Source organism: Histoplasma capsulatum, genomic scaffold (assembly GCF_000149585.1).
Source record: "Histoplasma capsulatum NAm1 scaffold_1 genomic scaffold, whole genome shotgun sequence".
In the NCBI taxonomy this organism is placed as follows: Eukaryota; Fungi; Ascomycota; class Eurotiomycetes; order Onygenales; family Ajellomycetaceae; genus Histoplasma; species Histoplasma mississippiense.
The window spans coordinates 4,140,208-4,151,330 of NW_001813982.1; the positions used below are offsets into that span (position 1 = coordinate 4,140,208).

Below are 11,123 nucleotides of genomic sequence, written 5' to 3' on the forward strand. Positions count from 1 at the left end.
GGATTAACATCCGTTTGTAGGCAATTATAAACTTGGATGAACCGGTAACAATATATATGACGTTGTCAAGTCCTCCTGGCACTTCTCGACCTACAACCGTATTCGAAATCCTTACTGAAGAAGTTGACCCGCCAAGCCCCGGGCGCACACCCCGCTGAGTCAACGCTGAGTCATACCCCTCGCCCCCTCCCGCTTAAATTCCTGTCCCCAGCCATTTGCTTTCCTCACCATCTTCCATCCCCAAAGTCTTCCAGTCTGCTTGTGTCTGCTCACCGCTCTCCACTCTTCAAGACCCCCTCGTTTTACCTAAACTACACCTTATACTCCTTTTTTTAAGTCCGTCGCGACAAATAACGAGTTTATGTCAATCGAAAACCTCAAGACCTTCGGTAAGTCGCCACAGTAACCTGGTTTCGTTCTTTCTTTTTCGACCCAAGCCCGAAAAACCAGCCAAGGCCGCATGCCACAACAGTCACGTCCCAGAGCCCTCTGGGAGTATTCTACTGTTTCCGTCTGCTGCGGCTGTGTCTGGAAGTCATGGGTCTTTGGTGGCGCCGTCCAGAAATAGCGGGGTACCCGTGATGATCATGTTTCTGTGTATCAAAACAAACTGAAAGAAGGATGGTTTACTAACCAACCACGTGCTCTTCGTGGCTCTGCTTGCAACAGACCCCTTCGCCGAAGCTGACGAAGACACCGGCGATACAAAACAATCCCAAAATTATATCCATATACGGATCCAACGTATGTTCTCCTTTCTATTTTGCTGCTTTATTTATTCGTACGACACACAACTGACTTATACTCGCAGAGCGCAATGGTCGCAAGACCCTGACCACTGTCCAAGGTCTCCCCAAAAAGTTCGACCAGAAGAAAATCCTCAAGGTCATTAAGAAGAAGTTCGGTATGTGTTGATCTGCTCATCCCTAGTGCTCTGGGATTCATTTTTGCTAAACCAGGATCACAGCTTGCAATGGCACCATCGTCAACGACAGTGAGATGGGCGAGGTGATCCAGCTCCAAGGGGATCAGCGCAAGGATGTCCAAGAATTTTTGGTCGATAAGAAGGAAGGACTCGAACTCGACGCGAAGACCATTAAGGTATGTTCTACTTACAGCTGACTTGAGAAACACGGCTTTCTTTCTAGTGACATAAATCTAACAAAGCTTCTATATAGGTCCATGGGTTCTAAGCCAATCTCATCACGCCCGTCCCGTTTCGTCTTCTCAGTCCACTCCAGAGGACCTATAAGAGCCATATCATTAGTCACCTTTGTCCACTGATTGGGGAGGCTCCCTCTGTGGAGAGATCGCCCTTGATCCGTTATTGGTCTATGAATTGCGTATTACCGTGCAGAATTTCTGTCCTGCGATTTAGCGGTCTGGATAGGATAGAGAGTGCTTGGGAAGTCGAATTCATGTGATTCTTAGAACAAAAAACGCCAACCATCACAACCGAGGGGAAAGATTACGCCCGCCTCCTCCCTTTCAAATCCGAGTAGACAGGACGATGACGGGACGAGGCGTTGATGAGATACCCCATGATCTGGAAAACCATCTTCGGTTACTTTTTAATGTTTGTTCTTCAGTTATTCATTACAGCTCAGATGACGACAATGGGATGATAGCGATGTGCAAATTGCTCCCTCTTATGACTTCGTTATTTTTTTCTATTTGGTTTTTTTTAGTCGTTATAAAGGAATCAACAGCTGCATTTAATAGTAATGATAGTAAAGGCGGAAGAATAGGTGACCGTCTCACCGGGTTGTTGATTGAACCAAGCATCGCGTGGGTGAAGTTTGTAATGTGTGGCAACACATTGGTCCAAGGTTTCGGTTTCTTCGTCGGAACCGCCTTGGCCCTGATTTGCTTTTCTCATTGCCAAATGTTGATAAAATCCCATACTTATCATAATGACTATGAATCATCTTCGGAAATAATTGGCGACTTGCTTTCTTCCTTTTTTTTTTTTTTTTTTTTTTTTCCGAAATTCAGATTCAGCATAAAATATCAAAGTCTCCTAATGTAGATAACTAACTACCTAATTAAATATATTATTATCTAACCCCCCCCCCCAGCCGAAAAAGTTCCTTGCGATAATCTTTCTTCCATGCTGTGACTTCCGGCAAGCACAGATAAACTGCTCTTTTTACGTCTTTTTCTAAACAGTGTGATATTGAAATAGAAGAGAGTAAATGAAAAGAAGCCAAACAATTTGGGGGGGTGGGATCAAGTCATGATTTGAGAAGGGGAAAATACATATCATCACATTAGGTAGTTGTGAATTATGGCAAAGAGGAAAAACGACAATAAGCTTTCTCGTCCAAGATCTTTTTTGTTTTTTTTTTTTTCTTTCTTTCTATGGGTGAAAAGAAGAAGGAACAAAATGACAAAATGGAAAATGGGGAAATTCATATGAACGAATGGATGAATGAATGAAAAATGAAATGGGGAAATGTTTTTTGCGAATGAATTACCACTGTTGTTACCTGAGAATTCGGCACATCAAGCTTGGCCATGTCGATCGACATCGATGAAGAAGAGAAAAGAGAGGTAAGGAAAAGATTAGAAACGAAAAGAAAATCCCAGAAAACATCATCTCTTTCTATCCATTTGATCCCTCACCTCCAAATCGGTATTGAGCAATCATCTGCACGCCAAATTCCAGTAATTCCTTCCCCATAACAAATAATGGGACTTCAGGTTCATTTTCGCGTGTAAGATGCAATTGCAAAAGCAAGGAGCACATGCTTAGGAAGCTGGCGATTGAGAAAACATAGATCGTCGCAAAGGTTTCTTTTTTTATGTTAATTTGACGCTGGGTGGTGTGGTAGACGAACGAGAGGACCTGTTTATGGAGGCAACGGAAGCGTTAGATATCAAAACACTAAATAAACGGGTACCCGCATACGTATATGTATGACGTTTTGGTGGAACGAACCGATGCAATTGATATCCAGGCTGGAAGCAGGAGGCGGGGATCTGAGGAGGCACCGGATAGATAAAGGATCCACGACGTGAGGTAGGCAAGAAGGCCGTTTGTAGCCAAAAGTCGAATCACAACAGCAGCGGGTGTATAATTAAGAAGCCTTGGGTTTTCTGTATTAGTTTAACGGTAATGAATATGGCCGGTCCGCTGCGATGATCTGTCTGGGCGAATGTTCAGGAGGAATCTGGGGAAGCTTACCATCTAGACATCATACAATCTGTAAAAAAATAAAATAAATATGCAGACGCCGAACACTGAGAGACAGGAAATAAGTTAGCAGGAAGGGTTTTTATACGTATTGTACGTCCTTTAACCTCCATCGTCTCCAGACAAACAGGGTCATGCACACGGGATTCAGCTGCAAAGACAAAAGAGACAGAGCAGGAAAAATACCCAAATAATAGCCAATGCCACTTCTGTAACCCTGAACCGCCTCTCCACGTCCCAATCGGCCGCAGCACCCCTCACAATAGCCGCCGTCCACCCCTCATGCCAAAAATGTGGTCTGATACGCAGTAGCTCTGCTAAGAACGTGAAAGCACAACGCAAGCCCCACCATGCCGCCGGAAGGACACTAAGGCCCCGACAAAGCAACAAGGGAATATACCAGCGGCGGTCAACACCTAGAATCACTGCAACTCGAGGATGGAGTGAGAATAATACGTCACGGCCGTCAAGAGCGGATGTATCTGACGGCTGCGACTGCTGAGAGGGCTCTGCGGACGGGGAGAAAGCATTGGAGGACGAAAACGGAGGTGGAGAATCATTCGAGGTCGCCGAGCGAGTGCGGTATGATCTTAGTACATTGCGAGAACGAGATTGGGACTGTGGAAGGGGAACATGGCGAGAAGTGGGAGGGGTGGGTTTGGTGTTCGAGGAGGAAGACGCCAGTCTTTTGAGTTGACGACTGTTGCAGTCGTGGGCACTCAGGAATATGTTTGTCTAAAGAAGATTGAAAAAGATGTAAATCAGGGAGCTGTTCTGTTGGAGGAGGAAAGGATTGGCTGTATGGGGTGGTTGGCTTGGATTGTCCATGAAGTTGATCGATGTCGGCAATGACCAGAGTCAGGTGAACGGTGAACCGGCTGGGCCTTAGGCACCGAATCTTTGGTCAGCGCTAGTAACTCCTCCCGGCGTCGGCGCTGGCTTTCGTTAAACCAGCCCCGAACTCTAGGGGATAACCCGCTGGCCAGGGCCCCTGTCCGGCGTCCACCACCGCTATCTTCGCGGTCTCTCATTCCCCTTTTATACCAGTTGGATCTTTTAGACTTCCAAGGTTCACGTCCTCGACACAGACCATGTGGTTCACCCGCAGTTGATTGGGACGCTAACAGAGCTCATATCCATGGATGGTAGGTAGCAACACAGTCGAGGATTGCCTAGATAAAGTTCTGTCCCTAGCACGGCGTATGCCCGCTGGTTGCTCTTGTACCTATTTGAAAGTTGAATATCAAACAATAACTAACTAATTGATCCGAATTGTTATTAGTGCGGACACTATCTTGAAACAGCTGCCATGCAGGAATCTCTCCTACGTCAAGCCTCATCCTCTAACCCATCAATTGCGTCCTGCTCTAATCGCGATCCAACCCTCTAGCCAACACAACGAAGGCAAGCGGCAATGGTCCCGTTCAAAAAAAAATGGCTAATTTATGTTATTCTGTCCGCTGTTCTCCTGTTTTCCTATCGAAGAACCGTCCCGTACGCCTTCGCCCCAGATGCAAATTACTCAACGCCGCCGAAAGGATTCAAATTTGAATGGAAGTATTTCAAGGAAAAACACCCCGTGAAATCATTTGTCCCCCTACCTTCTGACCCGGTTAAAACGCCCCCCAAGGTTCAGCATGCGTTCTCAGATCAATCCTTCAAAGAAATTCTATCGACGCAAAAGCCCCGACAGGAAGCTGTCAAACAAACGTTCCTTCGTGCCTGGAATGCGTACAGGAAATACGCATGGATGCACGACGAAGTTACTCCGCTCACAAGAGGATCTTACAACACTTTTGGCGGATGGGCAGCTACCCTTGTTGACAGTCTTGACACCCTATGGATAATGGACCTGAAAGATGAGTTCCACGAAGCTGTTCGCGCCGTTGCTGACATCGACTTCACCATGACTAAATCCGTGGAAATCAACGTCTTTGAAACAACAATCCGCTATCTCGGCGGCCTTCTATCAGCCTATGATCTAAGCGGAGAGCCGGGGCTTCTCACCAAGGCCACGGAGCTGGGAAACATTCTCTACGTTGCCTTTGACACTCCAAACCGCATGCCTGTTACGCGCTGGAAGATCCATGCCGCGTTCCTCCACCACAAGCAAGAGGCCTCTGCCCACTGCCTCCTTGCCGAAATCGGCTCCCTGACGATGGAATTTACCCGCTTGTCGCAACTCACCAAGGACCCTAAATGGTACGATGCTGTTCACCGAGTTACAAAATTATTCGAGGAACAACAGGGGGAAACGATGCTTCCGGGAATGTGGCCTCTTATTCTCGATGCGCGCAAGCGAAATCTACAGGGGCAAAGGAATAGCTTCACTCTGGGCGCGATGGCTGACTCCTTCTACGAGTACCTGCCCAAGATGCACGCGCTGTTGGGTGGCGTGGATGATATGTATGGGCGAATGTACAAAGATGCCATGGCTGTGGTGGCCAAACATGTCCTATATAGGCCCATGGTGCCAGACAATGCAGATATACTCTTTTCCGGCATGGTGACTGCGTATGCCAATAGAAATGTCCAGCTCAGTGCCGAGGGCCAGCATCTCGTCTGCTTTGCCGGTGGCATGTTTGCACTGGGGTCCAAATTATTCGATATCCCCGCCCATATTGAATATTGCACGTAAACTTACGGACGGGTGTATCTGGGCTTACAAAGCGACTCCCTCAGGGATGATGCCCGAGGTATTCCACATGGTTCCATGCGCAGCCCAACGAACCTTGCGTCTCAGATGAGGCAAAGTACAAGAATGCAGTAGCCGACGCACATGAAAATTCCCGGCCCTCTCCCAACCAAGGACAAGGACAAGACCAAGACAACAGCGCAGAGGCAATCATAGCTCGCGAACGCCTCCCCAAGGGTATTAAATCCATAACGGACAGGCGGTATATCCTTCGCCCGGAAGCCATCGAGAGTGTCTTTATTCTATATAGCACTACCGGCCGGACGGAGCTTCTCGATACGGCATGGGAGATGTTCACGGCCATTGAAAACATGACGAAGAGTCCCTATGGAAATGCGGGGCTGGATGACGTTACGACTGCGAGAGGAGCGACCGGGGAAGTGCCGTTGTCAAACCGCATGGAGAGCTTCTGGCTAGCGGAGACCTTGAAGTATTTTTATTTGATGTTCAGCGATCCTAGTTTGATTAGCTTGGATGAATATGTGTTAAATACGGAGGCGCATCCCTTTCGGCGAATGACGTGATTACGGTCCACTGTCAATTGCTGCATGTTCATTTATGTATATAGCTGCAGAATTGCTTTAAGTCTTTTTTTTGCATTTGGGTGTTGTTGTCACGCTAGCTTCTTTCGATAATCCTGATGTTGTGTAGATCCCAGATGCTTAAATAGAGTACATTTGAATATATTACTGAAGATATCTGTATGATAAATCTCGGGAAAGAAATTATCGTAGTTTGCCAATCTTACATGATTCGTGGTCATCATATTGATCCCTAGTGTATCATCAAACAACAGGACAATGCCGAACAAGAAACCATATTCACTATCCCACAGCATATCTACCTGCTACTCATAGAATTACAGGGCATATCAAGAAATAGCTGTGAAGCCTGCGGATGTACCCAAAAATCCAAACACCGTTGCTGTCATGTAATGTACAGTACATATACACATGAATATCTCGTCTTGATCCATTACACATGTACTTCAATTCCTCATCACAAGTGGTAGAATTGTAGCTGGATTTTGTGGGCGCAAATCTCGAAGCACTTTCACGGGTTTCTGTCTCTGGCTTGTCCAGGGCCAGTGCAGCTGAAGGAAAGATGGGATTCACCATTGACGGGATCTAAGTGCTAATTGCTGGTGGGGCCAAGGATGCAGGAGAGTCAAACCAACACAGCTGTGAAGGAAGAGATGTCAGTGCCTAGGGTAGACTTGTCTGTCAAGTACGTTTGAGCACGTATGATGATGACATGAATCACATCATTTAACACATGTTGCAACCAGCAGTTTGGAAAGATGTCCTGAATTTTCAAGAGAATTATCTGAAGTTTTCTGGGCAACATTTTTGTGTTAACGATCATTGGCCTCAAAAGAGCATTTAACATCCTTTCTCAAAAAGGTTTGTATGAAAAATATAATTGTACACTAACGTGATCACCCACCTAACGGTCGCTATTTTGCATACTAAATCAAGAATGCTTAGATACATAAATCTCAACAATAACCCTATCAAATTTATATATAATATGTAATTTATATATGTATATCTACATAGTAGATTATACAATTTTTAGATATTAAAAATCTGCATTATGTATTGAGTTATAAAGTGTATTAGCAGTTGATTTTCTTAATAAATTACATATATAAATTATATGAGATGTATTCAGATTACTGTATTGTTATTAATAGAACTATTCAATATTTTTCAATTAAATTCTAACAGCTATTAAAAAAATTATATAATTAATTTAAATTTCAATTTAGGAAACAGAATCACGGGATTTGGAAATATTGAAATTTTAAAAGGAAAAAGGTCTCTACTTTTATATAAATACACTGAAAACGATAGCGAACGATAGCCCTGATCGCAGGGAATCTCACGACACCCAGCAATCCCCAGTTGAGGTGGTGCTGGTGCCATGGTTGTGATGGAGGAAATCGTGGGACGCGCTGACGGACGCCCGCGAGAAGAAAACTCTGACAAGAGGCAGCAGCCCACCACATGTGGAGCAATATTGACACAGTTGAGCAATGTTCTTTGCAATGGGAGCGAAGATCCTGCCATCAACGGCAAAGGGAAGGAGGTAGTGGAGGAGGCAGCCAGGTTGGTGAGGGAGTTGAAGGTCAAACTGGGGGAGGTGATGCTGGCCAAGGTGGAAGACGCGACCGTGGCGACACGCGCACAACGCCAACCCGAAGGAGTGAAAGAAGCCAAACTGTCATCATGGGCCAAGGTCGCAGGACAGGGAATTCCAGAAAAACCAGTGCCTAACCGAACCCTCCGCGAGATTACTGTCCTACGCCGGGACTGCGAAGCCCTCCCAGCTGAGGAGGCCACCCCCCCAGCGATTGTGGCAGCCGTCAACGCCAGAATTGTGGATGTGACAAAGGGAAAGGTGCTTGCAGCAAGATGTCTCCCCAGTGGAGACATCATCCTGACAACCGACGCGAGGGAGACCAGGGAGGCCTTGACTAAGAGCAGCACATGGCTGGAAGTCTTGGGACAAAAGGCGAAGGCAAAGCACACCCTGTACCCAGTCATGGTTAAGGGAGTCCCAATGGGCAACACCAACTGGAAGGAGGAACAGCAAGCCATCAAGGCAATTTACGCACAGAATGAAGGACTCCGAAGAGGGGTACAAATTGAGAGACTGTCTCTACGACGGAATGCCAGCTTGCAGGCAAAGGTTGGGTCTCTTGTACTCAGCGTCACCTCGCCTCAGCAAGCCAACCTACTAGTAGACAATGGATTGATAATAGACAGCATATTTTGTGACGTTGAAATCTTCCACCGGGAAGCGCAGGTCACCCGGTGCTTTAACTGCCATGAGTATGGGCATACGGCCAGATTCTGCAGGCAGGCCAAAAGGTGCGGGTTCTGCGTGGCAAAAGAACATGACGTCAAGGAATGCCCAGCACGAAAAGCTGGGGAACAACCGAGGTGCGCAAATTGTAGGGGAACACACCCAGCCTGGGTCTCTAAGTGCCCTGAGAGGGAGAGGGCATCAAGCAGGGCCCGTACAGCATACATGGAAAGACCCCGTAGGTTTATGGAGCCAAAAGCACAAGATGGGTGGCAGGTGGTGCAAACCAGAGGAAATAAAAGGTTACCCACTGGGGAACCAGAGGGCCAAAGAAGAGGACCAGGCCGACCCAAGGGGATTCTGCAAGCAGGCGAAGCCCAGAGAGGAGCTCTAAGTGCCTTTATAGCACCACAGAGCTCACAACCTGTGTCTCAGCTGCAGGAGGACCTAATGGACTACACGCAGACCCCAGCCCCCACGCAACAATGAGGGACACACTAAACCTCCTACAATATAACGTGCACAACTCTGCGAGAGTTATGGGTGCGTTATTGGCAGACCCTGCAACAGAAGACAAATACGACGTAATTGCAGTACAAGAGCCCAAGCCGGAATCTCCACATGCTAGCAACACACTACCCCAGAAGCTGCGGCTTCTGGCCAGCATATCACCCGGAAACACACCCAAGAGTATGCTTTCTGGTCATCAAAAGGCTCGTGGAACACACATGGGAGTGCCACTACCACTCAGAATACATTGCAGTGCTGACAATCGCCACCGACCTGGGTAAGGTGCAAATAGTCAATGTGTATGCACCTCCTCCAGGGGGCTACAGCAGTGAACCGGAGGAATCCCCCATAGGCCAGCTGCAGGAGGTAGCCGGAATGGGCACAGATGCAGAGCTGGTCATATTAGGAGATCTTAATGTCCACCATGAGAGGTGGGGAGGGGTGAGAGTGGAGAGAAACTTCCGCATGGCATGGCAGCTAATAGCACAGGTGGATAGGCTGGGTCTCCAGCTTGCCACACCTGTAGGAGCTACCACATGGCAGGACAGAGGCAGCCCAGGAACGACTATAGACCTCACCTTTCTATCACCACTCCTGCACGACAAGCTCAGGAGGTGTGCAATAGCGGAGGAGGCATGCAAAGGATCTGACCATAAGCCCATAGAAACAACACTGGAACTCACACCCATCCCAAAGGAGGCTGAGAGACGAAACTGGAAGAATGCGGAGCCTGAGGAGGTAGCAAGGGACTGCCAAAAGCTATATGTGCCACAAAGCCTGGACTCCAGGCAAGCAGTCAAGGAGTATGCAGACTACCTGGTAGGATTTGTAGGGACATTAGCGGACAAACACGCCACCGTAAGTAAGGCTGGGTTAAAATCCAAGACATGGTGGTCACCGAGGGTGGCCAAGGCAGTGGAGGAGTACAAGCAGGCTAGGAGGTCCCAGCTCCCAGAAATGGAGCGGCTCAGGGCACGCTGCAAGCGCAACAGAGAAATCCACTTGGCTAAGACAGCAAACTTCAGAGATCTGGTTGACAGGACCCGTGATGACCCCAGATTGATGTGGGGACTAGCAAAATGGGGCAAGGAAAGAAGCCATCTGCCCCCACAGGCACCTACTGTCCCCCCCCTGAGAACAGGGGAAGGGGCTGACGCGACGGTAGAAACCTCTTTTGAGGGGAAGGCTGAGGCATTACGACAACGGTTCTTCCCACAGCCAGAGCCCGCCGACTTAAGTGACACCAATATGGAGCTGCTGCAAGTTGAAAGGGAAGCGTCAAATGACACCATCAGTGTGGAGGACATGGAAAGCCTGATCCAGAGACTGCCAAACAGGAAGGCACCAGGGAGGAGTGGGATCACCAACGAGTTCCTTAAGATGCTGGGCAGAACATTTGTGGAGGCCATAACAGCTCTCACCAATGCATGCTGGCATTGGGAGACTTACCCAGACACGTTTAAGGAAGCCAAGACAGTGGCCTTGCGCAAGCCAGGGAAGGCTGACTACCAGACTGCAGGAGCGTGGAGACCCATTGCCTTGCTGGACACAATAGGGAAGATTGTGGAGGCAGCAACTGCAAAACGCCTGCGGAAGATCGCGGAGGACCACAACCTGCTACCCTCACAGCAAATGGGGGCAAGAAGGGGCAGGTCCACTGAAACAGCCATAGCACAACTTCTAGCCCAGATAAGGACAGTGTGGCAGCACCCAGGACAGGTGGCATCGGTACTCTCCCTAGACATGACAGGGGCCTATGACAAGGTGCTGCGGGAGCGAATGGTTCACATCCTCCGGCGACTGGGCATCCCCAGGGACCTGGTGGGATGGGTTGCGTCCTTCATGACCAACAGGAAATCCACAATTGCCTTTGAGGGCCAGGAATCAGACACCTTTGACATCCCAGCAGGC

At 48.1% G+C, this 11,123-nt stretch overlaps 3 protein-coding genes across 3 annotated transcripts in view; all 3 read left to right on the top strand.

Moving 5' to 3' along the window:
• Nucleotides 1-361: 361 nt before the first annotated feature.
• Nucleotides 362-1,193, top strand: HCAG_01178 (conserved hypothetical protein; the record flags this gene model as incomplete). The annotated part of the gene is made up of 5 exons (XM_001544082.1): nucleotides 362-389; nucleotides 670-744; nucleotides 812-904; nucleotides 968-1,101; nucleotides 1,179-1,193. 5 exons carry the CDS (start codon nucleotides 362-364, stop codon nucleotides 1,191-1,193), a joined length of 345 nt encoding a protein of 114 aa, XP_001544132.1.
• Nucleotides 1,194-2,517: 1,324 nt separating this feature from the next.
• HCAG_01179 (conserved hypothetical protein) lies at nucleotides 2,518-7,128 on the top strand (the record flags this gene model as incomplete). Its single annotated transcript, XM_001544083.1, has 10 exons — nucleotides 2,518-2,553; nucleotides 2,835-2,871; nucleotides 3,319-3,639; nucleotides 3,700-3,778; nucleotides 3,962-4,065; nucleotides 4,358-4,396; nucleotides 4,846-5,830; nucleotides 5,893-6,321; nucleotides 6,757-6,822; nucleotides 7,047-7,128. The coding sequence occupies 10 exons, from the start codon at nucleotides 2,518-2,520 to the stop codon at nucleotides 7,126-7,128; spliced, it is 2,178 nt and encodes a 725-aa protein (XP_001544133.1).
• Nucleotides 7,129-7,817: 689 nt separating this feature from the next.
• Nucleotides 7,818-11,123, top strand: part of HCAG_01180 (predicted protein) — a gene marked incomplete at both ends in the record, with an annotated part of 4,024 nt that continues 718 nt past the window's right edge. Inside the window, 4 exons of the mRNA XM_001544084.1 lie at nucleotides 7,818-8,839; nucleotides 9,109-9,392; nucleotides 9,505-10,074; nucleotides 10,129-11,033. Of these exons, the coding sequence (XP_001544134.1) occupies nucleotides 7,818-8,839; nucleotides 9,109-9,392; nucleotides 9,505-10,074; nucleotides 10,129-11,033 (2,781 nt within the window). The remainder of the gene's footprint in view (nucleotides 8,840-9,108; nucleotides 9,393-9,504; nucleotides 10,075-10,128; nucleotides 11,034-11,123) is intronic.